Below are 26761 nucleotides of genomic sequence, written 5' to 3' on the forward strand. Positions count from 1 at the left end.
TTCCCTAGTATCATCATTATTTGCCACGCGAATCCAGATTGAGATTGAGGCAATTAAGTTAATTAAATTTTCGAATCACTGACTCAGGCCCATTGTCGAATCCTACTCAGCAATTGTCGAATCCTACTCAGCCGAAAAGGGGGTACTTATGTATGGCGGAACGGGCCAATCTGGTCTTTCATAATAAAGAGATAGACGGAACTGGTATGAAACGACTTATTAGCAGATTAATAGATCATTTTGGAATGGGATATACATCCCATATACTGGATCAACTAAAGACTCTGGGCTTCTATCAAGCCACTACTACATCGATTTCGTTAGGAATCGAGGATCTTTTAACAATACCCTCTAAGGGATGGTTAGTCCAAGACGCGGAACAACAGAGTTTTCTTTTGGAGAAACACTATTATTATGGGGCTGTACACGCGGTAGAAAAATTACGCCAATCTGTTGAGATATGGTATGCGACAAGTGAATATTTGAAACAAGAAATGAATTCAAATTTTCGGATAACGGATCCTTCTAATCCAGTCTATCTAATGTCTTTTTCAGGAGCCAGAGGAAATGCATCTCAAGTACACCAATTAGTAGGTATGAGAGGATTAATGTCGGACCCTCAAGGACAAATGATTGATTTACCTATTCAAAGCAATTTACGCGAGGGACTTTCTTTGACAGAATATATAATTTCCTGCTATGGAGCCCGCAAAGGGGTTGTAGATACTGCTGTACGAACAGCAGATGCTGGATATCTTACACGTAGACTTGTTGAAGTAGTTCAACATATTATTGTGCGTAGAAGAGATTGTGGTACTATCCGAGGTATTTCTGTAAGTCCTCAAAATGGGATGACGGAAAAACTTTTTGTCCAAACACTAATTGGTCGTGTATTAGCAGACGATATATATATCGGTTCACGATGCATTGCCGCGCGAAATCAAGATATTGGAATTGGATTAGTCAATCGATTCATAACTGCCTTTCGAGCACAACCATTTCGAGCACAACCAATATATATTAGAACCCCCTTTACTTGCCGAAGCACTTCTTGGATCTGTCAATTATGCTATGGCCGGAGTCCTACTCATAGTGATCTGGTGGAATTGGGAGAAGCCGTAGGTATTATTGCGGGTCAATCAATTGGGGAGCCAGGGACTCAACTAACATTAAGAACTTTTCATACTGGCGGAGTATTCACAGGGGGTACTGCCGACCTTGTACGATCCCCTTCGAATGGAAAAATCCAATTCAATGAGAATTTGGTTCACCCCACACGTACCCGTCATGGACAGCCTGCTTTTCTATGTTATATAGACTTGCATGTAACTATTCAGAGTCAAGATATTCTATATAGTGTGAATATTCCCTCAAAAAGCTTGATTCTAGTGCAAAATGATCAATATGTAAAATCTGAACAAGTAATTGCGGAGATTCGTGCCGGAACGTCCACTTTACATTTTAAAGAAAGGGTACAAAAGCATATTTATTCTGAATCAGACGGCGAAATGCACTGGAGTACTGATGTTTACCATGCGCCCGAATATCAATATGGTAATCTTCGTCGATTACCAAAAACAAGCCATTTATGGATATTATCCGTAAGTATGTGCAGATCCAGTATAGCGTCTTTTTCACTCCACAAGGATCAAGATCAAATGAATACTTATGGTAAAAAAGATAGGGAAATTCTTGATTATTCAACGTCGGATCGAATCATGTCCAATGGCCATTGGAATTTGATCTATCCTTCTATTTTTCAAGATAATTCAGATTTGTTGGCGAAAAAGCGAAGAAATAGGTTCGTCATTCCATTACAATATCATCAAGAACAAGAGAAAGAACTAATATCCTGTTTTGGGATTTCGATTGAAATCCCCTTTATGGGTGTTTTACGTAGAAATACTATTTTTGCTTATTTTGACGATCCCCGATACAGAAAAGATAAAAAGGGTTCAGGAATTGTTAAATTTAGATATAGGACCCTAGAAGAAGAATATAGGACTCGAGCGGAAGACTCAGAAGAGGAATATGAGACCCTAGAACACGAATACAGGACCCGAGAGGACGAATATGAAACCCTAGAAGAATCTAAATATGGAATCCTAGAAGACGAATACGAATATGAAACCCTAGAAAACGAATATGGGAGCCCAGAAAACAAATATGGGAACCCAGAGAACGAATATAGGACTTTAGAGAAAGACTCAGAAGAGGAATATGGGAACCCAGAGAGCAAATATAGGACCCAAGAGGACGAATATGGAACTTTAGAAGAAGACTCAGAAGACGAATATGGCAGCCCCGGGGAAAGCGGCGAGGAAAAATATGGTACTTTAGAGGAAGACTCAGAAGAAGACTCAGAGGACGAATACGAGAGCCCAGAGGAAGATTCCATCTTAAAAAAAGAGGGTTTGATTGAGCATCGAGGAACAAAAGAATTTAGTCTAAAATACCAAAAAGAAGTAGATCGGTTTTTTTTCATTCTTCAAGAACTTCATATCTTGCCGAGATCTTCATCCCTAAAGATACTTGACAATAGTATTATTGGAGTGGATACACAACTCACAAAAAATACAAGAAGTGGACTAGGCGGACTGGTCCGAGTGAAGAGAAAAAAAAGCCATACGGAACTCAAAATATTTTCCGGAGATATTCATTTTCCTGAAGAGGCAGATAAGATATTAGGTGGGTGTTTGATACCGCCAGAAAGACAAAAAAAAGATTCTAAGGAATCAAAAAAAAAGAAAAATTGGGTCTATGTTCAACGGAAAAAAATTCTCAAGAGCAAGGAAAAGTATTTTGTTTCCGTTCGCCCTACAGTGGCATATGAAATGGACGAAGGAAGAAATTTAGCAACACTTTTCCCGCAGGATCTCTTGCAAGAAGAAAATAATCTCCAAATTCGACTTGTCAATTTTATTTATCATGAAAATAGCAAGTTAACTCAAAGAATTTATCACACAAATAGTCAATTTGTTAGAACTTGCTTAGTAGTGAATTGGGAACAAGAAGAAAAAGAAAAGGCTGGTGCTTCCCTTGTTGAGGTAAGAGCAAATGATCTTATTCGCGATTTCCTAAGAATTGAGTTAGTCAAGTCCACTATTTCGTATACACGAAAAAGGTATGATAGGACAAGTGGAGGACCGACTCCCCATAATAGGTTAGATCGCGCCAATAGCAATTCTTTTTATTCCAAGGCGAAGATTGAATCACTTAGCCAACATCAAGAAGCTATTGGCACTTTGTTGAATCGAAATAAAGAATACCAATCTTTGATGATTTTGTCGGCATCCAACTGTTCTCGAATTGGTTTATTCAAGAATTCAAAACATCCCAATGCGATAAAAGAATGGAATCCTAGAATTCCTATTCTAGAAATTTTTGGGCCCTTAGGGGCTATTGTAGCTAGTATATCGCATTTTTCTTCATCTTACTATTTACTAACGCATAATAAAATCCTGCTAAAAAAATATTTGTTCGTTGACAATTTGAAACAAACCTTCCAAGTACTTCAAGAACTTAAATACTCTTTAATAGATGAAAATAAAAGGATTTCCAATTTCGATAGTAACATAATGTTGGATCCATTCCTTTTGAATTGTCACTTTGTCCATCATGATTCTTGGGAAGAGACATTGGCAATAATTCACCTTGGACAATTTATTTGTGAAAATGTATGTCTATTTAAATCGCACATAAAAAAATCTGGTCAAATTTTCAGTGTAAATATGGATTCCTTTGTTATAAGAGCAGCTAAACCTTATTTGGCCACTACAGGAGCAACTGTTAATGGTCATTATGGAGAAATCCTTTACAAGGGAGATAGGTTAGTTACGTTTATATATGAAAAATCGAGATCTAGTGACATAACGCAAGGTCTTCCAAAAGTGGAACAAATCTTTGAAGCGCGTTCAATTGATTCATTATCCCCCAATCTCGAAAGGAGAATTGAGGATTGGAATGAGCGTATACCAAGAATTCTTGGGGTCCCTTGGGGATTCTTGATTGGAGCTGAGCTAACCATAGCCCAAAGTCGTATTTCTTTGGTTAATAAAATCCAAAAGGTTTATCGATCCCAAGGGGTACAGATCCATAATAGACATATAGAGATTATTATACGCCAAGTAACATCAAAAGTGCGGGTTTCCGAAGATGGAATGTCTAATGTTTTTTCGCCTGGGGAATTAATCGGACTATTGCGAGCGGAACGAGCAGGGCGAGCTTTGGATGAATCGATCTATTATCGGGCAATCTTATTGGGAATAACAAGGGCTTCCCTGAATACCCAAAGTTTCATATCTGAAGCAAGTTTTCAAGAAACTGCTCGAGTTTTAGCAAAAGCTGCCCTACGAGGTCGCATTGATTGGTTGAAAGGCTTGAAAGAAAACGTAGTTCTGGGGGGGATTATACCTGTTGGTACCGGATTCCAAAAATTTGTGCATCGTTCCCCACAAGACAAGAACCTTTATTTCGAAATAAAAAAAAAAAATCTATTCGCGTCGGAAATGAGAGATTTTTTGTTTCTCCATACAGAATTAGTTTCTTCAGATTCTGACGTAACAAACAATTTTTATGAGACATAAAAACCCCCATTTAACATTTAACCCTAAGGATACATAAAACATATTTTTTACTTTACTAGACTTTTGAACTTAGAACACTAACAGGTTAAATTTTAGATTTTTAAGATTTTTATTTTAATAAGTAAAACAAGTCAGTTAATTCATTAAATTAAGGTTTTGTTTATACCATGTATCAATGTATCAATGGCCAACTCTTAGTACAAGGTTCTCTCAGAACAATTATTATTTTATTTATTTCAAGCTATTTCGGATCTTTCTTAATCTTCAAAAAGAAATAAATTCCGTAATGGAATGTTAGGATGAAAAAAAAAGGAAGTGTGGAAAAAATGACAAGAAGATATTGGAACATTAATTTGAAAGAGATGATAGAAGCAGGAGTTCATTTTGGTCATGGTATTAAGAAATGGAATCCTAAAATGGCCCCTTACATTTCGGCAAAGCGTAAAGGTACTCATATTATAAATCTCGCTAGAACGGCCCGTTTTTTATCAGAAGCTTGTGATTTAGTTTTTGATGCAGCAAGTCAGGGAAAAAGTTTCTTAATTGTTGGTACCAAAAAAAGAGCAACAGATTTAGTAGCATCAGCTGCAATAAGGGCTCGTTGTCATTATGTTAATAAAAAGTGGTTCAGTGGTATGTTAACGAATTGGTCGATTACGAAAACTAGACTTTCTCAATTTAGAGACTTAAGAGCGGAAGAAAAAATGGGAAAATTCCACCATCTCCCAAAAAGAGATGTGGCAATCTTGAAGAGAAAATTATCTACCTTACAAAGGTATCTCGGCGGGATCAAATATATGACGAGATTGCCAGACATTGTGATCGTCCTTGATCAGCAAAAAGAGTATATAGCTCTTCGGGAATGTGCCATTTTGGGAATTCCTACTATTTCTTTAGTCGATACAAATTGTGACCCGGATCTCGCGAATATATCGATTCCAGCCAACGATGACACTATGACTTCAATTCGATTGATTCTTAACAAATTAGTATTTTCAATTTGTGAGGGCCGTTCTCTCTATATAAGAAATCGTTGATTAAGAATATATAGTGAATTCTTGGACAACTGCGTAGATTTATGGAATGACTTACTATATCTTTTTTTGCATAGAATTTGTTTTGCATAGAAAAAAGAAGGGGAATATTGATATATATTAGAGGGTATTGATATATATTATGATCTGATGTGCTTTCTTGGTATCCTAAATATCAAATTAATAGTTCAAGTTGCTGAGTTGAGAAAGAGATGGTTGAATCAAAAGAATTCCTTTTTTGAAGTTCAATTTTTATCAGAGGACAATATGAATATTATACCTTGTTCCATTAAAACACTCAAGGGGTTATACGATATATCGGGTGTAGAAGTAGGCCAACACTTCTATTGGCAAATAGGAGGTTTTCAAATTCATGCCCAGGTACTCATCACTTCTTGGGTCGTAATTACTATCTTGCTAGGTTCAGTTGTCATAGCTGTTCGGAATCCACAAACCATCCCGACCGACGGGCAGAATTTTTTTGAATATGTCCTTGAGTTTATTCGAGACTTGAGCAAAACTCAGATTGGAGAAGAATATGGTCCCTGGGTTCCCTTTATTGGAACTATGTTCCTTTTTATTTTTGTTTCAAATTGGTCGGGTGCTCTTTTACCTTGGAAAATTATAGAGTTACCCCATGGGGAATTAGCAGCGCCCACGAATGATATAAATACTACTGTTGCTTTAGCTTTACTCACGTCAGCGGCATATTTTTATGCTGGTCTTAGCAAAAAAGGATTGAGCTATTTCGAGAAATATATTAAACCAACCCCAATCCTTTTACCAATTAACATCCTAGAAGATTTCACAAAACCATTATCGCTTAGCTTTCGACTTTTCGGGAATATATTGGCGGATGAATTAGTCGTTGTTGTTCTTGTTTCTTTAGTCCCCTTAGTAATCCCTATACCGGTCATGTTTCTTGGATTATTTACAAGCGGTATTCAAGCTCTTATTTTTGCAACATTAGCCGCAGCCTATATAGGTGAATCCATGGAGGGTCATCATTGAATTGACTAGTTTTGGAATATAGTATTTTTTTTTTCAGCTTAGCTCAATTCATGCATGGTTCCAGATAATCTGCTTGGTTGCAATAGTTAGAAATGCGTATGAATATATAGCCTAGAGTTGTAGGAGAGAGAATAGAATAGACTATATTATGGAATTTTCAAAGTATATATGCATTAAGGAGGGTGGAGTCAGGCTAGATCTATACTATAATAAATATCCTTAATATCTATAAGTGGAGTCCTCTTTTATGCGGGTTTCCACTTTAAGCAATGATTTTAGAATCCGATTCAATAGAAAATGAGAAAATATGCAAACAAAATAGAAGAAACAAATGTATATAGGATATTGATATTATATTATATATTCCTAGGTTAGATTCATTATCTAATCCGATATATGGATATAGAATTCCCTTCTATGTAGTTCGGACAATTCACATTTCAATTTGATTTCAATTTGTACTTTTTAGTTACTTTACTTCTCCCCAATAGAGCTTAGAAGTAAGAATTTTTTGGTTGATTGTATCCTTAACCATTTCTTTTTTTTTGACACGAGGAACTACTCACCATGAATCCACTAATTGCTGCTGCTTCTGTTATTGCTGCTGGATTGGCCGTAGGGCTTGCTTCTATTGGACCTGGAGTTGGTCAAGGTACTGCTGCAGGACAAGCTGTAGAAGGTATTGCGAGACAGCCAGAAGCAGAAGGTAAAATACGAGGTACTTTATTGCTTAGTCTAGCTTTTATGGAAGCTTTAACAATTTATGGACTAGTTGTGGCACTAGCGCTTTTATTTGCGAACCCTTTTGTTTAATCCTAAAAAAAAAAGTTCTTTCGATTTCGATTAGATACTTTTTTCTTTTTTTAGTAAATTGGTATTTGCTTCCGCAATTCCAATTATATCAATACTTTATTTAATTTACTCCTATTTATTACTCCTGGAATTATCTATTTATCGGGACAGATAATACCGCATTCTAGGAAGGGCTGAGTTGAGTATGATTAATTTAGAAGATATGCTCGCCTTCTTATTTCCCGTCCTTAGTTTAGGAAAGTGGAAAGTTTTTTCCTTTTATTTTAGGAATTTTGGGAACGGAACATTTCAACAAAGGAAGCCTTTCACCGGTCAAACAAGACCTAAGACTTAATCTAAAAGAAATTACTAGATTGAATCTATTTGCATTAAAAAAACCGATCAAAAAAGGGCGAGCGAAGTAAGTGATCGAAAAACTTTGTTCTTTGTTCGTCCTATCTATAAGAGGAGAGCATATGAAAAATGTAACCCATTCTTTCGTTTTTTTAGCTCACTGGCCATCCGCTGGCAGTTTCGGGCTTAATACCGATATTTTAGCAACAAATCTAATAAATCTAACTGTAGTGGTTGGTGTTTTGATTTTTTTTGGAAAGGGAGTGTGTGCGAGTTGTCTATTTCAAGAATAGATTGGATCTATCCGGCTGCACTTTAGAATATTTTTTAGTATTTTTCGGATAAATAAGAAAAGGGTGCACGATCTCGACGAATTACTTCTGAATAAATTCAGAAATCATATGGAAGAACCATAGCATTTCGCGACTCATTGGTAAATCAATTTTGATTCTCTATAAACCAAGAATGTGAGACCATTAACACGGTTAAAGCTAAACTGCTTGAAGTCCAGGCAAAAAGAGGTACTCTTTCTACAACTATATTAGTATTAGTACCGAATTTAAACGGGAAATAGCTAATGTAAAATTTATCTGATATAGAACACTCATATCGATAAAATGGTTTGAACTATTTACTAGAAAAAAAAAGAAGGGGCACCCTGCCCTTTTTTAACCAATGCCGAATCGACGACCTATGTATAAAAAAGAGAAATTTTTTGGATTTGAAGAAAAAAAAAAAAGAATTCTATTAATTTTCATTTTCCATTTATTTAGTTAGTTTTTCTTAATGAAATTGAAATTATTAACTAAAGGGCAAATATAAATAAAGAAACAACTTTGCTGACCATGATATATTTTTATCTAGGCGGAAGAGTCCTCTTAATATTTATCTAGTCTTATATAGGTTTCGGTATATTGAAATATAAACATAAAAAATAAGATAGAGGATAGGCTCATTACTTATACTTAAAAAAAGATATGGAAATTGCTATAGCAAAAAAAGAAAAAAAGGAGCGTGAGAGCCAAATGAATCGAAAGATTCATGTTTGGTTCGGGAAGAGATCATAAAAGTTGTAAACTTACAAAATAATCTACTTTCATTAAAAGATTTATTAGATAATCGAAAACAGAGGATCTTGAGTACTATTCGAAATTCAGAAGAATTGCGTAGAGGGACCATTGAGCAACTCGAAAAAGCTCGGATTCGATTACAGAAAGTCGAACTAGAAGCGGATGAGTATCGAATGAATGGATACTCTGAGATAGAACGAGAAAAAGCAAATTTGATTAATGCTACTTCTATTAGTTTGGAACAATTAGAAAAGTCTAAAAACGAAACCCTTTATTTTGAAAAACAAAGGGCAATGAATCAGGTCCGACAGCGGGTTTTCCAACAGGCCGTACAAGGAGCTCTAGGAACTCTGAATAGTTGTTTGAATACCGAGTTACATTTCCGTACGATTCGTGCTAATATTGGCATTCTCGGGTCCCTGGAATGGAAGAGATAATTAAATTAATTAGGCCTTGAACTTCTACTTTCGTTTAGAATTTAGGCATTATTTTTCCCCTTGCTTTCGAAAAAAGAGTCAAGAAACACTAATGGCAACCCTTCGAGTCGACGAAATTCATAAAATTCTCCGCGAACGTATTGAACAATATAATAGGAAAGTAGGGATTGAGAATATAGGTCGCGTAGTTCAAGTGGGGGATGGGATTGCTCGTATTATAGGTCTTGGTGAAATAATGTCGGGTGAATTAGTCCAATTTGCAGAAGGTACTAGGGGTATTGCTCTGAATTTGGAATCCAAAAATGTTGGGATTGTATTAATGGGCGATGGGTTGATGATACAAGAGGGCAGTTTTGTAAAAGCAACAGGAAGAATTGCTCAGATACCCGTGAGTGAGGCTTACTTGGGTCGTGTTGTAAATGCTCTGGCTAAACCTATTGATGGGAAAGGCGAAATTATAGCTTCCGAATCTCGCTTAATTGAATCTCCTGCTCCAAGTATAATTTCCAGGCGTTCCGTATACGAACCTCTTCAAACAGGGCTTATTGCTATCGATTCGATGATTCCTATAGGGCGCGGTCAGCGAGAGTTAATTATTGGGGACAGACAGACTGGCAAAACAGCAGTAGCTACAGATACAATTCTCAATCAAAAAGGGCAAGGTGTAATATGTGTTTATGTAGCTATCGGTCAAAGAGCATCCTCCGTAGCTCAAGTAGTAACTACTTTCCATGAGGAGGGGGCCATGGAATACACTATTGTAGTAGCTGAAATGGCGGATTCACCTGCTACATTACAATACCTCGCTCCTTATACGGGAGCAGCCCTGGCTGAGTATTTTATGTACCGCGAACGGCATACTTTAATAATTTATGATGATCTCTCCAAACAGGCACAAGCTTATCGCCAAATGTCCCTTCTATTAAGAAGACCTCCCGGCCGTGAGGCTTATCCAGGGGATGTTTTTTATTTGCATTCACGCCTTTTAGAAAGAGCCGCTAAATTAAATTCTCTTTTAGGCGAAGGAAGTATGACCGCTTTACCAATAGTTGAGACTCAATCTGGAGACGTTTCCGCCTATATTCCTACTAATGTAATCTCCATTACAGATGGACAAATATTCTTATCGGCGGATCTATTCAATGCCGGAATTCGACCCGCTATTAATGTGGGTATTTCTGTTTCCAGAGTAGGATCCGCGGCTCAAATTAAAGCCATGAAACAAGTAGCTGGCAAATCAAAATTGGAACTAGCTCAATTCGCAGAGTTACAAGCCTTTGCACAATTCGCCTCTGCTCTCGATAAAACAAGTCAGAATCAATTGGCAAGGGGTCGACGATTAAGGGAATTGCTTAAACAATCCCAGGCAAATCCTCTCCCAGTGGAAGAGCAGATAGCTACTATTTATACCGGAACAAGAGGATATCTTGATTCGTTAGAAATCGAACAGGTAAATAAATTTCTGGATGAGTTACGTAAACACCTAAAAGATACTAAACCTCAATTCCAAGAAATTATATCTTCTAGCAAGACATTCACCGAGCAAGCGGAAATCCTTTTGAAGGAAGCTATTCAGGAACAGCTGGAACGGTTTTCCCTTCAGTAACAAATAAATTTGGCATATCTACTCTTGTTATTTTGCATGTCTACTCTTGTTATTTGAATCATGCAAAAAAGTTTTCTTTGTTTTTAGTTTAGTATAGTTATTTAAAGAATAGATAGAAATAAGATTGCGTCCAATAGGATTTGAACCTATACCAAAGGTTTAGAAGACCTCTGTCCTATCCATTAGACAATGGACGCTTTTCTTTCGTATTTTATTCTTTCTTTTATTCTTTCTTTTATTTGTTGTCTTCTTCCGAGAAAAAACTGTTAGACCAAAACTCTTTTAGGAAATCAAAAAATCCAGATACAAATGGATGATGTATATATCATGCATATATCATTAAAGAAGGAGTATGGGGCCGGTAGTGGGAATCGAACCCGCAACCCCAAGGTTATGAGACTTATGAGCTACCAAACTGCTCTATACTCTTAAACTAAAGAGGGGTAACTAGTGGATAAAAGAGGGTTCGATACGTCCCTCTACCATATCTATACAAATAGAATAGTCCATTTATACAGAATGGTAAAGAGGGCTCCTCTATGATTATCAATTCCAGAAATCCATACAAATACGAAAGGGTATTTTATCCTTACCAACTGGATCTTGTTGCACCCGGTAATAAACATTCATAAACCATTTCTCGAAGTACGTGTCCGGATAGCCCAAAATGTCGATAGTTAGCTCTAGGTCTTCCGGTCAAAAAACAACGTCGATGAAGGCGTGTAGGTGCACTATTACGCGGTAGGGATTGCAATTTTTCTCGCATTTTCGTTTTTTCACTCAAACTCAAGGGAGAAACTTTGCTTCTTATCTTTTTTTTTAAAGATTGACGAATCAAATGATATTTCTGTTCTAATTTCTGCCGCTTCTTCTCCCTCTGAATCAAACTCTTTTTTGCCATAATGTGCCGTTGCTATTATTATCAAGTATACGGTTCTAATCCTAGATGGAAAAATAAATAGAAAAAGAAATTTAAGAAGGCGGATCCTCCCTCTCTATCAAGAGTAATGAACTAGGTGCTGATACAGTACAAAAAAACAAACTAAATTAACCAAACTTGCCTGATGTTGAGGCAATCAAGAAAGCTGCATAAGTGAATATATAACCCACGGAAAAGTGAGCTAATCCAACCAATCTTGCTTGCACAATGGAAAGAGCCACAGGCTTATCTCTCCAGCGAATTAAATTAGCTAAAGGTGTGCGTTCATGAGCCCATGCTAAAGTCTCAATTAATTCCTGCCAATACCCCCGCCAAGAAATTAAGAACATAAATCCAGTAGCCCAAACAAGATGTCCAAATAAGAACATCCAAGCCCATACCGATAAACTATTCATCCCAAAAGGATTATATCCATTGATAAGTTGTGAAGAGTTTAACCATAGGTAATCTCTTAACCATCCCATCAAATAAGTGGAGGATTCATTAAATTGTGAAACGTTGCCCTGCCATAATGTGATATGTTTCCAATGCCAATAAAAAGTAACCCACCCAATGGTATTTAACATCCAGAAAACTGCCAAATAAAATGCGTCCCAAGCAGAAATATCACAAGTACCGCCGCGCCCTGGGCCGTCACAAGGAAAACTATACCCAAAATCCTTTTTATCCGGCATTAATTTGGAACCGCGTGCGTCTAAAGCGCCCTTTACTAAAATCAATGTAGTTGTATGCAAACCTAGAGCAATAGCATGATGAACCAAGAAATCCCCAGGTCCTATTGTTAAGAAAAGCGAATTACTATTCTCATTAACAGCATTCAACCATCCGGGCAACCATAGGCTTCGACCCGCATTGAAAGCGGGGCCATTCGTTGAAGATAAGAGTATATCGAACCCATATGTCGTCTTGCCATGAGCAGATTGTATCCATTGGGCAAATATAGGTTCGATCAAGATTTGCTTTTCTGGAGTACCAAAAGCAAGCATGACGTCGTTATGAACATAAAGGCCCAAGGTATGGAATCCTAGAAAGAGGCTAGCCCAACTTAAATGAGATATGATAGCTTCTTTATGGTCTAACATTCTTGCCAATACATTATCCTCATTCTGTTCCGGATTGTAATCCCTAATGAAAAAAATAGCTCCATGAGCAAAAGCCCCTGTCATGATGAACCCCGCAATATATTGGTGATGAGTATATAAAGCAGCTTGAGTAGTAAAGTCTTGTGCTATGAATGCATAAGGAGGTAAAGAGTACATATGTTGAGCTACTAAGGAAGTAATAACCCCTAAAGAAGCTAGAGCAAGACCTAACTGAAAATGAATCGAATTGTTGATTGTGTCATAAAGGCCCTTATGCCCACGCCCTAATCGACCCCCCGGAGGAGTATGCGCTTCTAAAAGATCTTTAATACTGTGCCCAATTCCGAAGTTAGTTCGATACATGTGACCGGCAATGAGAAAAATAAATGCAATAGCTAAATGATGGTGAGCCATATCAGTCAGCCACAAACTTTGTGTTTGTGGATGGAATCCCCCAAGAAGAGTTAGAATGGCAGTTCCCGCTCCTTGAGCGGTACCAAATAAATGATTACTCGAATCAGGGTTTTGGGCATAAAGATTCCACTGACCCGTCAAAAGGGGTCCCAACCCCTGGGGATAGGGTAATACATCTAAGAAATTATTCCATCGAACGTACTCCCCCCTGGATGCGGGAATAGCAACATGAACTAAATGTCCTGTCCAAGCCAAAGAACTTACCCCGAAAAGTCCTGACAAATGATGATTGAGACGAGATTCCGCGTTTTTGAACCACGAAAGGCTTGGTTTCCATTTGGGTTGTAGATGTAACCAACTCGCTATTAAGGACAGCGTAGAAAGAAATAATAGAAAAAGAGCTCCAGTATAAAGATCTTCATTGGTGCGTAATCCTATTGTATACCACCACTGATAAACCCCAGAATAAGCAATATTCACTGGACCAGCAGCACCTCCTCGAGTAAAGGCTTCCACAGCGGGTTGACCAAAATGAGGATCCCAAATCGCATGAGCAATAGGTCTTACGTGTAAAGGATCCTGTATCCATGATTCAAAATTTCCTTGCCAAGCTACATGAAACAGATTTCCGGACGTCCATAGAAAGATTATTGCTAATTGCCCAAAGTGAGAAGCAAAAATGTTCTGATAAAGACGTTCTTCAGTAATATCATCATGACTTTCGAAATCATGTGCGGTAGCAATACCAAACCAAATACGACGAGTAGTGGGGTCCTGAGCTAAGCCTTGGCTAAACCTGGGAAATCTTAATTCCATAATGCCTTTCAAATCCTCCTAGCCACTATCCTACTGCAATAATTCTCGCTAAGAAGAATGCCCATGTCGTGGCAATTCCACCCAGAAGGTAATGGGTTACTCCTACAGCACGTCCTTGTATAATGCTCAAGGCTCTAGGCTGAGTAGCAGGAGCAACTTTTAATTTGTTATGAGCCCAAACGATAGATTCAATGAGTTCTTGCCAATAACCACGGCCGCTGAATAAAAACATTAAACTGAAGGCCCAGACAAAATGAGCACCTAAGAAAAAAAGACCATATGCAGATAATGAAGAACCATAAGACTGAATGACTTGCGATGCCTGTGCCCACAAGAAATCTCGAAGCCACCCATTAATCGTAATGGAACTCTGTGCAAAGTTTCCCCCTGTAATATGAGTTACCACCCCTTGATCACTTATGGTACCCCAAACATCCGACTGCATTTTCCAACTGAAATGGAAAATGACTACCGAAATTGCATTGTACATCCAGAATAAACCTAAGAAAACATGATCCCAAGCAGATACTTGACATGTTCCCCCTCGGCCAGGCCCATCGCAAGGAAAGCGAAAACCTAGATTTGCTTTATCGGGTATCAAACGGGAACTCCGAGCAAATAAAACACCTTTCAAAAGTATTAATACAGTCACATGTATGGTAAATGCATGAATGTGATGGACTAAAAAATCTGCGGTTCCTAATGGAATCGGTAACAAAGCCACTTTGCCACCTACTGCTACTAACTCGCCGCCTCCCCACGTTAAGCTAGTACTTGTTGTTGCACCAGGAGCTGTTACGCCAGGCGCAGTAGCATGGATATTTTGTACCCATTGAGCAAAGATAGGTTGTAATTGTATGGCGGTATCCGAAAACATATCTTGTGGACGGCCTAAAGCACTCATGGTATCATTATGAATGTACAAGCCAAAACTGTGAAAACCTAGAAATATACATACCCAGTTAAGGTGGGATATGATTGCATCGCGGTGTCTAAGGACGCGATCTAATAGATCGTTGTATCGAGTAGTTGGATCATAGTCTCTTACCATAAAAATTGCTGCATGTGCAGCAGCACCGACTATTAGAAATCCGCCAATCCACATGTGGTGTGTGAACAAGGAAAGTTGTGTACCATAGTCAGTAGCTAGGTATGGATAGGGAGGCATAGAATACATATGATGAGCTACAACAATGGTTGTAGAGCCTAGCATAGCTAGGTTAAGAGATAATTGAGCATGCCATGACGTTGTTAAGATTTCATAAAGACCCTTATGGCCTTGTCCTGTAAATGGGCCCTTGTGAGCCTCCAAAATATCTTTAAGTCCATGGCCAATACCCCAGTTGGTCCTATACATATGACCTGCGATTAGGAAAAGAATAGCAATAGCTAAATGATGGTGTGCAATATCGGTCAGCCAGAGACCACCGGTTACTGGATCTAGTCCTCCACGAAAAGTCAGAAATTCTGCGTATTTGGACCAATTTAAAGTGAAAAAAGGGGTTGCTCCTTCGGCAAAACTAGGATAAAGTTGAGCCAAAAGGTCCCGATTCAAGATAAATTCATGAGGAAGTGGTATCTCTTTAGGATCCACCCCAGCGTCAAGAAATTGGTTAATTGGTAAAGATACATGAATTTGGTGTCCCGCCCAAGAAAGAGACCCAAGTCCTAATAATCCCGCTAAGTGGTGATTCAACATGGATTCTACATCTTGGAACCAGGCCAATTTGGGAGCGGCTTTGTGATAATGGAACCAACCAGCAAAAAGCATTAACGCTGCAAAAACCAATGCACCAATTGCAGTACAATAGAGTTGTAATTCACTAGTTATTCCAGATGCTCGCCAAAGCTGAAAAAAACCAGAGGTTATTTGGATTCCTCGGAAACCCCCACCTACATCACCATTCAATATTTCTTGCCCTACTATAGGCCAAACTACCTGAGCACTGGGTCCAATGTGAGTAGGATCACTTAGCCATGCTTCATAATTGGAAAAACGGGCACCATGAAAGTACATGCCACTCAACCAAAGAAAGATAATGGAAAGTTGCCCGAAATGAGCACTAAAAACTTTTCTAGAAATCTCCTCCAAATCACCAGTATGACTATCGAAATCGTGAGCATCAGCATGTAGGTTCCAGATCCAAGTGGTAGTATCAGGGCCCTTAGCTAGTGTTCTTGAGAAATGGCCGGGTCTCGCCCATTCCTCAAAAGATGTTTTTACAGGATCCCTATCCACAACAATTTTTACTTCTGGTTCCGGCGAACGAATAATCATTAACTCCTCCTCTTTCCGGACAAGACATACAAAGAGACCCGCCAACTGTCTTTTTTTTTAGTGAATCTTTGAAAGATAGATTTTGAAAGATAGATTTTGAAAGATAGATATTGTGATTAGTTCTTTTCTTTACTATACTACCACCCTTCTTTTTTTTTAGTTATTCACTGGAGCAATTATATATTAAAGTCAATCCGAGGCAAGTGTTCGGATCTATTATGACATAAAGGTTAGGTGCCTAACGGACATTGTTTATCTTGAAAAAACAAATATTTCTCGGCGTAAGAAAAAATCTTTTTTATTTTAAATTTAAGAAACTAGTGTATTTTTTTTTAGGGCATAAGCTCCTATCTATATCTACTTTCCTTGAGCATAATATAGGGTTTTTTATTTTTTATTTGATTCTAAATTCCAAGATAACTCATTAGAATTATTAATAAGATGGTTCTAATATATTAGCAATATTTAGATTGGCCCCCTTTTTTTTATTCACTTTATTACTTCTATTCTAGACCCTATCCCTATGGTTTATTCTTATGAAATATCTTATAAAATAGAAGGTATAAGAAATGGATATAATGAAATTCTTGATTCGATCTTACGACCTAATTTATTTGATTAATGGATCAACAACCAAACCATCCATTTTAGGAAAAAAAAGGAGCATGGTCTTATTCAAATTCAAAGCGCTTCGTAATCTTCAACCAGTTTTGTGCTTCAATATAATTTCCCGGAGTAAGCGCTATAGCTTGTTTCCAATATTCAGCAGCTTGATCAAACCAAGCTTCCGCAATTTCCGAATCACCCTCTAGAATGGCCTGTTCTCCTCGGTCGGAATAGGCAGTTCCTTCCCTTAGAACCGTACTTGAGAGTTTCCTACCTCATACGGCTCAGAAATTGCTATCTTAATTTCCCCTATCTTAACTGAATTCGATTTATCAAAAATCGATCCAATTTGTTCTTGTGTTAAGCAGAAGAAATTAATTACCTAAGTTTCAAACCCTAATTTTTCTCAATAATTAGTTTGATCTTTTTTCCCACCTTCAGAAGAATGAAGCATAGATAGATATAGAGCCTTCGTTCAAATTTTCTGAAAGGTAACTATCCCGGTTTCATATATGAAATCTCTATAGAATCCTTGAAAAAGACTTTTTTCCATAAGAAAGAAAAAAGAACTTACTATCTTTGGGATCTGATACTACACCGCTGCTTAATCCCTTAGTGGATCGGCTCTATTACATAAGCGGATTCCTAAATTTTGCCCCATATCATGGGATAAGTAAGCAGTTTTTTTTAGTTGTATCGACCCAGTCGCTCACTAATTGATCTTTACGGTGCTTTCTCTATCAATTTGAGAAACTTTATCCATAGAGTAGTAGTATAGGCCATACTTTCTTCGTTTTTTGATTCTCGTGAAGTGTCCTTCCTTCCTACAGCTGATAGGGAAAAATCGTTGTTTTTACGATCCCTATGTAGAAAGCCCTTTTTTCCAGTATTTACTAGAAAATTTGATCCTCTCTTTTTTTGTCTTTCTATAGTGGAGATAGTCGCACGTAATGACAGATCACGGCCATATTATTAAAAGCTTGCGGTAAGAAGGGGTTTCGTTCTAGTGCCCGGAAATAATATTCCAAAGCCTTTGTATGCTCTCCATTGCTTGTGTGTATAAGGCCTATGTTATAGAGTATATAACTTCGATCATAGGGATCGATTTCTAGTCGCGTAGCTTCATAATAATTTTGCAAAGCTTCCGCATAATTTCCTTCGGATTGAGCCAACATCCGTTACGGTCGTTCATTCTATTCAAAAAATCTCCGTTCCAAAACCGTACATGAGGTTTTCATCTCATACGGCTCCTCCCTTCTGTACATAATAGTACTAAGCGAAATAATCTTAATCTATAGAATCAAAATAGAATTAGTCCCGTCTCATTATGAACCGAAAGGGGCTGGTATTTTTCCAAGAAATCTCTAGCCAACCTTCCCACAAGAGGTTTTTCTTAACACCAATGAATTCTATTAATGCTAGAGGAAAACGATAGCTCCAATAATTTCTTTGTTCTCAACGCCTCCTATTTAGAGGAATTAGCTACTTCAACGATCTTTGATGGTTATAGGGGTATCCAAAGTACAAACCTGATGGTTGTTTGTTATCCCAACCATTCTTCCCAGCCCTGATACCGATCAGGAAAGGGGTAATTTCTACCAAAGTTTTTCTCTTGTTGATTCCTATTTCTAGGTGTAGTGCTTTTCTCCCCTATGCTGCCTACGGATACTAATAGAGTGGCCTGTAATCCATACCATACCATATCCTGTAGGTGTAACCTTTCGCTCAATACTCAAATCTACAATTGAAGTATCTGAAGCCGCATCAATCGAGGATACACGACGGAAGGAATTGTTAGTTCGCCTCACCTTCCCGAAGCGTGGGTTTGCTTGCTTTACAAATTTGGTTCTCTCTATGCCAACCCCTTTTCTTTTTCCTAAGACTGAGGTATAGGTAGGTCTAAAAAAAAGCAAAAAAAAAAAGAGTCAAATCGCACCATCTCTATAATAAGTAAATGCCTTTTTTTCTCCTGAGGTTGTCGGAATTATTCGCAATAAAATATTGGCTATAATTGAGAAGGTCTTATCAATGAAATTTCCATTTACACGGGATCTAGGCATAATTCCCAAGCCATTCTATATAGAATTGTTTTCATTCCTTCACAAAATAACATAAAAACAAACACATTCGATTCTTATAATTATAAATAGATTGATCCATATGCTCTAAATCCATATGTTTTAAATGGATAAGAGAGATATGGATTTTCCGCTCAGCTCAAATTGTATCCTTTTCCTTCTGCTTGGACACGAAGAGATATGCAATATTTGACTAAGACTGGATTTCATTCCACTTTCCTATTTCTGAACAACAACTTATGTCATCAACTATTTCGTGTTTTCAAAGTTATTAATTGTCTCATACTCTATTTTTGATTTCAATGGTGTAGCGTATCTTATGCAAACGGAATTCTAAGGTTTCTTTATTTTATTATGCAATAAGAAGAATTCTTGCATTCTCTTTTTCTTTAGTTGCGGGAAAACCTAAATTAAAACTTTTATTTTATAGCGAGCGCAATTTCTAGTAAAAAATCCTGTATCCTTCCACCTAGATCAAAAGGAATTTTTCCAATAGAACTAGGGAACCCCCGAGCGGTTGCGGTTGTACCTGTACTGCAGGAATAAGAAAACTCGCTATTCACTCAGTTTATTTTCCATAATAAGTTATGTAGGAAAGATGGCCGAGCGGTTCAAGGCGTAGCATTGGAACTGCTATGTAGACTTTTGTTTACCGAGGGTTCGAATCCCTCTCTTTCCGTTTTTCTTAATTCATCAACGTTAAGGATCACAATGTATCAAATCAAATAGCAATTTATTCCAGTAATAATATCTTATATTATCTTATTTTTATTTAATAGAAATTAAAAATTCTCTATAGCAAATTACTGTGGTATGTAAACATAGAGGAAAAAAGCAAAAAGGATCCTAATCCTAGGGTTAATCAATTTTAGCTAGTTGATGGGAAAATACGAATTAATGGTAATGGTCTTAGGGCTATTTAGTTCGGGGAAAGGGGAAGGGGAAGAAAATTCTATGAACCTTTCCTTTTTTCATTAAGTTCAAGTCTGACGAGAGTAATATTCTACAACTAACAACTCATTTATTTTGAGACCGACCCACTTCCTATCTAGGATTTTATTTACTAGTCCTTTATATTCCAATGTGTCAATCGTCAAATGGCTTGGCAATTTCCCCGGGTCCGATGAAGCAATATAATTTTGAACCAGACCTTTTGATCTTTGGTTATCTTTCGTAGTAATAATATCTCGGGGTTTGCAACGAAAACTTGGTATATTGACTATACGGCCATTAACTAAAATATGTCTATGGTTGACTAATTGGCGGGCCCCAGGAATGGTTGAAGCCATACCCAATCGAAAAAGGATATTATCCAAACGCATTTCAAGTAATTGTAGTAAAACCTGGCCTGTTGACCTTTTTGCTTTTCCAGCGATATGTACATATCTAAGTAATTGTCGTTCTGTCAGACCATAATGAAAACGCAATTTCTGTTTTTCTTGAAGACGAATACGATATTGCTCCTTTTTCCCAGAATTGAATTTTTTTTTAAGATTACTTCCGGATTTAGGTGTTTTTCTAGTGAGTCCTGGTAAAGCTCCCAAACGGCGTATTTTTTTTAAACGAGGTCCTCGATAACGGGACATGAAGACTCCTTTTTTTTATTGAAATTTCATTTTACACAATTAATTTCATTGTATTTACATTACAGAATACATCGAAATTAAAACTGAATTAAACTACAGGATAAACAGAGTAAAATCAACTAAAGTACCACAAAAAATGGAATTTCATCAAAATCTGTATTTTTTGTATTTTTTGTATATATATTATTTATTTTATTGTTTTGTATCTAGCAAAATAGTAAGGTAAAAAACATAAAAGATCCTGGATTCTCCATTTAATTCGGAAAAAAAGAGATTCTTGTTCGTAGAACATCGATAGAGAAAAAAAAAGCCGACTATCGGATTTGAACCGATGACCCTCGCATTACAAATGCGATGCTCTAACCTCTGAGCTAAGTGGGCTTACATAACGGAAATAGTGTAACAAATAGAAATAGGTATAGTATAGGAAATCCGTAAAATCTCAGATATTAGTTATTACTCTTAGCTATTAACTAGTTCTAAATTTGAAGTTCTACTTATAAAAAAATACTAAATAAAAAAATACTAAAACTTCTTAAAGATAAAGTTAGCTTGATATGCTTAACTATAGGATATTTAAAAAGAAAATTATAGACTTTATGGGTATTTTCATTCGATCATTATAGACTTTATTATTTGTTAATAATTTGAGGATTAATATTTCACTAAGGGGAACATAAAGTCAGAGTAAATAAAATTGATAATTCTGATTAGAAAAAAAGAATAAATATCCAGCGTTATAGTATAATTTCGAATACTATAAAAAAGTAAGACGGGAGGTGGGGGAGATAAAAAGTTTTGGATATATTGATTCGGATTGAATTGCAAATACATCAAGGATAGAATCAATGTAATTCAGAATTGCAATAAGCAAGCGGGGTCTCTCAAATAGAGTCGAACTGAACTGCTAGACTACGTTGAGTGATGAACTCAATGATTCAAAAAAAAAACTAAGAGATGGATGAAATTACACAAGGAATCCTGGTCTCAAAGAAGAGGGAAGTGGGGATATGGCGAAATCGGTAGACGCTACGGACTTGATTGTATTGAGCCTTGGTATGGAAACCTGCTAAGTGGTAACTTCCAAATTCAGAGAAACCCTGGAATTAAAAAAGGGCAATCCTGAGCCAAATCCGTGTTTTGAGAAGGGATTCTCGAACTAGAATACAAAGGAAAAGGATAGGTGCAGAGACTCAATGGAAGCTGTTCTAACGAATCGAGTTAATTACGTTGTGTTGTTAGTGGAATTCCTTCTAATTCTAAATTAGAGAAAGAGGGGTTTTATACTTTATACATTTAATAAACACGTATAGATACTGACATAGCAAACGATTAATCACAGAACTCATATTATAATATAGGTTCTTTATCTTTTTTAAAATTTCAAAATAAAATTCGAAATGATTATGAAATAAAAAACTCATATCATAATTTTATTTTGAATTATTGTGAATCCACTCCATTCGAATATTGAATAATCAAATTCTTCAATTCAAATTCAAAGTTTTGAGAACTTTTAAAAAGAAAGTGGATTAATCGGACGAGGACAAAGAGAGAGTCCCATTCTACATGTCAATACTGACAACAATGAAATTTCTAGTAAAAGGAAAATCCGTCGACTTTTTAAGTTGTGAGGGTTCAAGTCCCTCTATCCCCAAATCCTCTTTTTTTTTCTTTTTATCAATGGGTTTAAGATTCATTAGCTTTCTCATTCTACTCTTTCACAAAGGAAAGGAATGCGAAGAGAACTCAATGGATCTTATCCTATTCATTGAATAGATTTCTTTTTTATTAGAGTATCGGCAAGAAATCTTGGTTATTCACTCTATTTTTAAGTATTATTTAAGTAAACCATGCACAATGCATAGGGCTACCCCCCCCCTTTCAAATTTTGAATTTGAAATACTTTAATTGATTTTTTAGTCCTTTTAATTGACATAGATACAAATACTCTACTAGGATGATGCACAAGAAAAGGTCAGGATAGCTCAGTTGGTAGAGCAGAGGACTGAAAATCCTCGTGTCACCAGTTCAAATCTGGTTCCTGGCAGAGAAAAAAAAAGATCCACCGAATAGGTATTGATCCAAATACCTCGAGATGGATTGTGATACATATTTATTAATAATATATAATATAGATAGAGTATGATTTATTCATCTAAGTGGATAAATCTATAATATAAATATAGAGGCACTTCTTTTTAGAGAAGTTTTAAAATATACCCTTTCTTTATGATAAGGAAGGGGGTGAGATTAGGTTCCCCTTTATTTTTTTGCGTTTCTTTATTTTGTATTCCACTATTCCGACGAATATTTTTTTAGTCTTGCTTATCTTTATCTTATCTTATTTTCCTAGTTGTGCTAAGTCATGTGCGCGATACAAAGTTCCTGGTAGAGAACTTCTTTGAGTCATCCTATTTTTCTGTTCATATGAAGGAAATTAATATGTGATTTTCAAAATAGGGGAATCCAAATGAAACCCTTTTTTGGCTCAGTCTATCTGGAATGCTTTTGTATAATAGGAATTAATTATAAATAGGTATTCCGTTTCATCTAGGAAAAGAACCTAAAAATATTCCTTGACTTGAATAAAATCTGGAGTTGTGTTGTATAAGTGAGCACGAATTTCTTATCATTCAATGAGCATCTTGTATTTCATAAAAATTGGGGGTTATATAGTCCTTACGTAAGGGCCAGCCTATCCAACTTTCAGGCATTAGGATACGTTTAAGGCGCGGATGATTATCATAAGAGATTCCCACCATATCATAAGATTCGCGTTCTTGAAAATCGGCACTTCTCCAAATCCAGAAGACAGACGGAATTCTAGGATTATCCTTTTGGGCAAAGACTTTTATGCAGACTTCTTCTGGATTATCTATACCGTATTGTATTCTTGTAAGATGATACACGCTAGCTAAAGATCCACCGGGTGCTACATCATAAGCACATTGGGAGCGTAAATAATTATAACCATATACATATAAAATGACAGCAATGGAATCCCAATCCCCTGCTTTTATTTGTAAAGTCTCTATTCCTCGGTGATCAAAGCCCAAAGATCTATGAACCACCTCATGTTTGACTAGCCAATTAGATAACCAACCCTGCTGCATTGTCTTCATCTCTCCCTCTTTGTATAAATATTTCCCATTTCGGATGCAAGTTTGAAAGATTGCTCTGCTTTTTCTTTTTCTACACAAAAGAGCCCCCCCCTCCTAATTCACTAATTTGTAGGAAGGTACTGGACTTTTGGATTTTAAAAAAGTTTCAGAAGATATATCTAATGTCGATGGTGATTGATAGAGCAATTCTTGCTCATAAGTTCCTGTATGAGTACTGCGCCTAACATAAAGCTTGTGACTGGTAGTAAAACATCTTTTTTTATTTTGAGATAGAGTTCGATCCTCAACTATTTCTCGCGATATCTTCTTACGAAGTTTTGTTAGGGCATCTATAACTGCCTCCGGTTTAGGAGGGCAGCCCGGCAAGTAGACATCCACAGGAATTAACTTATCAACTCCCCGAACAGTACTATAGGAATCCGTACTGAACATTCCCCCTGTAATAGTACAGGCTCCCATAGCAATGACGTATTTTGGTTCAGGCATTTGCTCGTATAATCTCACTAAAGACGGAGCCATTTTCATTGTTACCGTACCGGCTGTTAAAATTAGGTCTGCTTGCCTAGGACTTGATCTTGGTACCAATCCATAACGATCAAAATCGAATCGTGAACCTATTAATGAAGCAAATTCAATGAAACAACAACTGGTACCGTATAGAAGGGGCCATAAACTGGAGAGTCTTGACCAATTCGAAAGATCATTTAGTGTAGTTGAAATAACAGAATTGGAACTTGTTTGGTCAAGTAAGGGAAACTCAATCAAATTCATAACTGTCTCAATAGAATCTTTTCCTTCTTTTTTTTTGTCTAAATATTCAGTTAAGACCATTCCAAGGCTCCTTTTCGCCATGCATAAACTAAACCGACAACTAAGATAAGCACGAAAATCAAAGCTTCGATAAAAACGGATACACCCAATACGTCGAAACTCATTGCCCAAGGGTATAGAAAGACGGTTTCCACATCAAAAACAACAAAAACGAGCGCAAACATATAATAGCGTATTCGGAATTGTACCCAAGCCCCTCCCATGGGTTCTATACCCGATTCATAACTAGAAAGCTTCTCTGGTCCTTCACTAACCGGGGCTAAAAGCCCTGAAATCGAAAATGCCAAAATAGGAATAAGGCTTGCTATTATTAGAAATGTCCAAAAAATATCATATTCGTGAAGCAGAAACATAATGTACTCCCATTAATGTGGAATAGGCGGAACTTAAATTAGTCAATTCAATTCAGCATTGTCAATTTATCCAGAACTTCTCTCTTTTCCTCGGTGAAACAAGAATCTTTTTTGTTCAAACAAAAGCGCTTAGTTTAGCCTTTGTTTCCTCTGTGCTGCATCTTCTTTAAAGATTCATCCAATGGAATCCCAACTCCCTTTCTTTTGGATTTCCATTCTATTTAGATATGGTGTATGTAGATCTAATTCTTATATAAAGAAAACTTTATCGTTTCACTTTGTCTCGCTTTCTCTAGAATCTCTATAAAAAAAGAATAGCTCTATCCTTTATTTACTATTTAATAATAATAAGAGACTATTAAATAAAAATGAGAATACTACTAATTAGAATAATTAGAACCTAATTAAGATAGTAGGACTAATCTATGCAGTATAATGAGAAGTAATACTATAAAAATAAAAATAAAGAACTCTATTTCAGAACTATGAGACAGAATATTCTGTTTTCTTATTTACTCTTTACTTTATTTTTTCTATTTTTCGTTTTTCTTTTCCTGTCTGTATGATTTTGATTTTCGATGAATGAGCCTTTGGTAATGCTTTTATCTCTATTCTATGTCGCAGGCGCCTATCCAGTCTATAAACAAATACTAATGCGAAAATGAAAACTATACTAAACTAAAGAAAACATAGGATAGAGATCCTAAAATAGAAAAAAGGGCATATTAGGGCTATACGGATTCGAACCGTAGACCTTCTCGGTAAAACAGATCAAACGGATTATTATCGAAATGATTTGAACTGTTTCAAAGACCCAACATGCATTTTTTTGCATTGGGCTCTTTCATAAACTGATTTAAAGATCAGTTAGTCCACCATAGTTTTTCTTTACGGAAAGATAATGAGATGGCTCCCTGTGCTCTGATTGATTTTTTGTATTATGATCTATCTAGGAGCAATACCAAAGTGTTTCAAAGGAGGATTACCTTGACTTAGGTCTGCCTCTGGTCTAAATTAAATCAACCTAAGTGAAATGGAGTCTCTATCGTTCCACTGCAAGAGTTAACTATGAGACTTCATACACCTTAAAGTTCATAGAACGAAAAGAAGTTTTTTGGAGGCCCTTATCCTCATTACGCCTAGCATTTAGTGGGCTGGATATTTACCTTATCAACTAGCAAATCCATAAGGGTTCTATTTGATTAGGCACCTGAATTGGCACCTGAATCGGACTGAACCGACTGTTTGTCAGGCTACTGTTCTCCTATTCTCTCGAATCTATGAAGTAAGACATTGATTTTGCAATAAGATCGATTATGTTCATTGCATAATAAGCTCCTTTGAAAAGCATTGGCGCACGTGTAAACGAGTTGCTCTACCGAACTGAGCTATAGCCCTTATCAGAGATATCTTAACATATAGAGAATTTCTTGTCAAGATGAATATTTTCTAATGCCAGAGGATATCCCTTTGATCTGTATCTGTTTAGTATTTAGTTTAGTATTTAGTATATAACAGACCAATAACAGAGCGGTATTGCTTAGAAAAGGGATTCAATATATAATCGATCGAAGTAATGGGTCTTCCTTTGTGGTGATAAATTGCCTACTTAACTCAGTGGTTAGAGTATTGCTTTCATACGGCGGGAGTCATTGGTTCAAATCCAATAGTAGGTAAGTAGGTAGAAAAATTACTAGATAGCATTGGACTTACTTCGCTTCGCTATCTAATAACTTTTTCTACCCCTCTTCCCTTTTTCTTT

General features: G+C 36.7%; 14 protein-coding genes and 10 non-coding genes across 24 annotated transcripts; 11 read left to right on the forward strand and 13 right to left on the reverse strand. All coding sequences in view use genetic code 11, as the record gives it.

The window, feature by feature from the left end:
• The first annotated feature begins 152 nt into the window (after positions 1-152).
• On the forward strand, positions 153-4586 carry rpoC2 (RNA polymerase beta'' subunit). Its single transcript has one exon. The coding sequence runs from the start codon at positions 153-155 to the stop codon at positions 4584-4586; it is 4434 nt and encodes a 1477-aa protein (YP_874645.1).
• A 326-nt stretch (positions 4587-4912) lies between these two features.
• Positions 4913-5623, forward strand: rps2 (ribosomal protein S2). Its single transcript has one exon. The coding sequence runs from the start codon at positions 4913-4915 to the stop codon at positions 5621-5623; it is 711 nt and encodes a 236-aa protein (YP_874646.1).
• A 264-nt stretch (positions 5624-5887) lies between these two features.
• atpI (ATP synthase CF0 A subunit) lies at positions 5888-6631 on the forward strand. Its single transcript has one exon. The coding sequence runs from the start codon at positions 5888-5890 to the stop codon at positions 6629-6631; it is 744 nt and encodes a 247-aa protein (YP_874647.1).
• A 567-nt stretch (positions 6632-7198) lies between these two features.
• Positions 7199-7444, forward strand: atpH (ATP synthase CF0 C subunit). Its single transcript has one exon. The coding sequence runs from the start codon at positions 7199-7201 to the stop codon at positions 7442-7444; it is 246 nt and encodes an 81-aa protein (YP_874648.1).
• A 455-nt stretch (positions 7445-7899) lies between these two features.
• On the forward strand, positions 7900-9284 carry atpF (ATP synthase CF0 B subunit). Its single transcript has 2 exons — positions 7900-8043; positions 8877-9284. The coding sequence occupies exons 1-2, from the start codon at positions 7900-7902 to the stop codon at positions 9282-9284; spliced, it is 552 nt and encodes a 183-aa protein (YP_874649.1).
• A 91-nt stretch (positions 9285-9375) lies between these two features.
• atpA (ATP synthase CF1 alpha subunit) lies at positions 9376-10890 on the forward strand. The gene has a single exon. It carries the CDS (start codon positions 9376-9378, stop codon positions 10888-10890), a length of 1515 nt encoding a protein of 504 aa, YP_874650.1.
• Positions 10891-11015: 125 nt separating this feature from the next.
• Positions 11016-11087, reverse strand: trnR-UCU. Its single transcript has one exon. It is a non-coding gene; the product is annotated as a tRNA-Arg (tRNA).
• Positions 11088-11256: 169 nt separating this feature from the next.
• Positions 11257-11313, reverse strand: trnfM-CAU. Its single transcript has one exon. It is a non-coding gene; the product is annotated as a tRNA-Met (tRNA).
• Positions 11314-11479: 166 nt separating this feature from the next.
• On the reverse strand, positions 11480-11791 carry rps14 (ribosomal protein S14). Its single transcript has one exon. The coding sequence runs from the start codon at positions 11789-11791 to the stop codon at positions 11480-11482; it is 312 nt and encodes a 103-aa protein (YP_874651.1).
• A 146-nt stretch (positions 11792-11937) lies between these two features.
• On the reverse strand, positions 11938-14142 carry psaB (photosystem I P700 chlorophyll a apoprotein A2). Its single transcript has one exon. The coding sequence runs from the start codon at positions 14140-14142 to the stop codon at positions 11938-11940; it is 2205 nt and encodes a 734-aa protein (YP_874652.1).
• A 25-nt stretch (positions 14143-14167) lies between these two features.
• Positions 14168-16420, reverse strand: psaA (photosystem I P700 chlorophyll a apoprotein A1). The gene has a single exon. The coding sequence runs from the start codon at positions 16418-16420 to the stop codon at positions 14168-14170; it is 2253 nt and encodes a 750-aa protein (YP_874653.1).
• Positions 16421-17091: 671 nt separating this feature from the next.
• Positions 17092-19086, reverse strand: ycf3 (photosystem I assembly protein Ycf3). The gene is made up of 3 exons: positions 18961-19086; positions 17974-18201; positions 17092-17250 (listed from the first exon to the last, which is right to left on the reverse strand). Exons 1-3 carry the CDS (start codon positions 19084-19086, stop codon positions 17092-17094), a joined length of 513 nt encoding a protein of 170 aa, YP_874654.1.
• Positions 19087-19696: 610 nt separating this feature from the next.
• Positions 19697-19783, forward strand: trnS-GGA. The gene has a single exon. It is a non-coding gene; the product is annotated as a tRNA-Ser (tRNA).
• Positions 19784-20084: 301 nt separating this feature from the next.
• Positions 20085-20690, reverse strand: rps4 (ribosomal protein S4). Its single transcript has one exon. The coding sequence runs from the start codon at positions 20688-20690 to the stop codon at positions 20085-20087; it is 606 nt and encodes a 201-aa protein (YP_874655.1).
• A 308-nt stretch (positions 20691-20998) lies between these two features.
• Positions 20999-21071, reverse strand: trnT-UGU. Its single transcript has one exon. It is a non-coding gene; the product is annotated as a tRNA-Thr (tRNA).
• A 623-nt stretch (positions 21072-21694) lies between these two features.
• trnL-UAA lies at positions 21695-21729 on the forward strand. Its single transcript has one exon. It is a non-coding gene; the product is annotated as a tRNA-Leu (tRNA).
• A 568-nt stretch (positions 21730-22297) lies between these two features.
• Positions 22298-22347, forward strand: trnL-UAA. The gene has a single exon. It is a non-coding gene; the product is annotated as a tRNA-Leu (tRNA).
• A 320-nt stretch (positions 22348-22667) lies between these two features.
• Positions 22668-22740, forward strand: trnF-GAA. Its single transcript has one exon. It is a non-coding gene; the product is annotated as a tRNA-Phe (tRNA).
• A 586-nt stretch (positions 22741-23326) lies between these two features.
• Positions 23327-23806, reverse strand: ndhJ (NADH dehydrogenase subunit J). The gene has a single exon. The coding sequence runs from the start codon at positions 23804-23806 to the stop codon at positions 23327-23329; it is 480 nt and encodes a 159-aa protein (YP_874656.1).
• Positions 23807-23908: 102 nt separating this feature from the next.
• On the reverse strand, positions 23909-24646 carry ndhK (NADH dehydrogenase subunit K). Its single transcript has one exon. The coding sequence runs from the start codon at positions 24644-24646 to the stop codon at positions 23909-23911; it is 738 nt and encodes a 245-aa protein (YP_874657.1).
• ndhC (NADH dehydrogenase subunit 3) lies at positions 24637-24999 on the reverse strand. The gene has a single exon. The coding sequence runs from the start codon at positions 24997-24999 to the stop codon at positions 24637-24639; it is 363 nt and encodes a 120-aa protein (YP_874658.1).
• Positions 25000-25725: 726 nt separating this feature from the next.
• On the reverse strand, positions 25726-25762 carry trnV-UAC. The gene has a single exon. It is a non-coding gene; the product is annotated as a tRNA-Val (tRNA).
• Positions 25763-26358: 596 nt separating this feature from the next.
• trnV-UAC lies at positions 26359-26397 on the reverse strand. The gene has a single exon. It is a non-coding gene; the product is annotated as a tRNA-Val (tRNA).
• Positions 26398-26602: 205 nt separating this feature from the next.
• trnM-CAU lies at positions 26603-26675 on the forward strand. Its single transcript has one exon. It is a non-coding gene; the product is annotated as a tRNA-Met (tRNA).
• Positions 26676-26761: the final 86 nt, after the last annotated feature.

The sequence above is a fragment of the chloroplast genome of Hordeum vulgare, assembly GCF_904849725.1.
Source record: "Hordeum vulgare subsp. vulgare chloroplast, complete genome".
In the NCBI taxonomy this organism is placed as follows: domain Eukaryota; kingdom Viridiplantae; phylum Streptophyta; class Magnoliopsida; order Poales; family Poaceae; genus Hordeum; species Hordeum vulgare.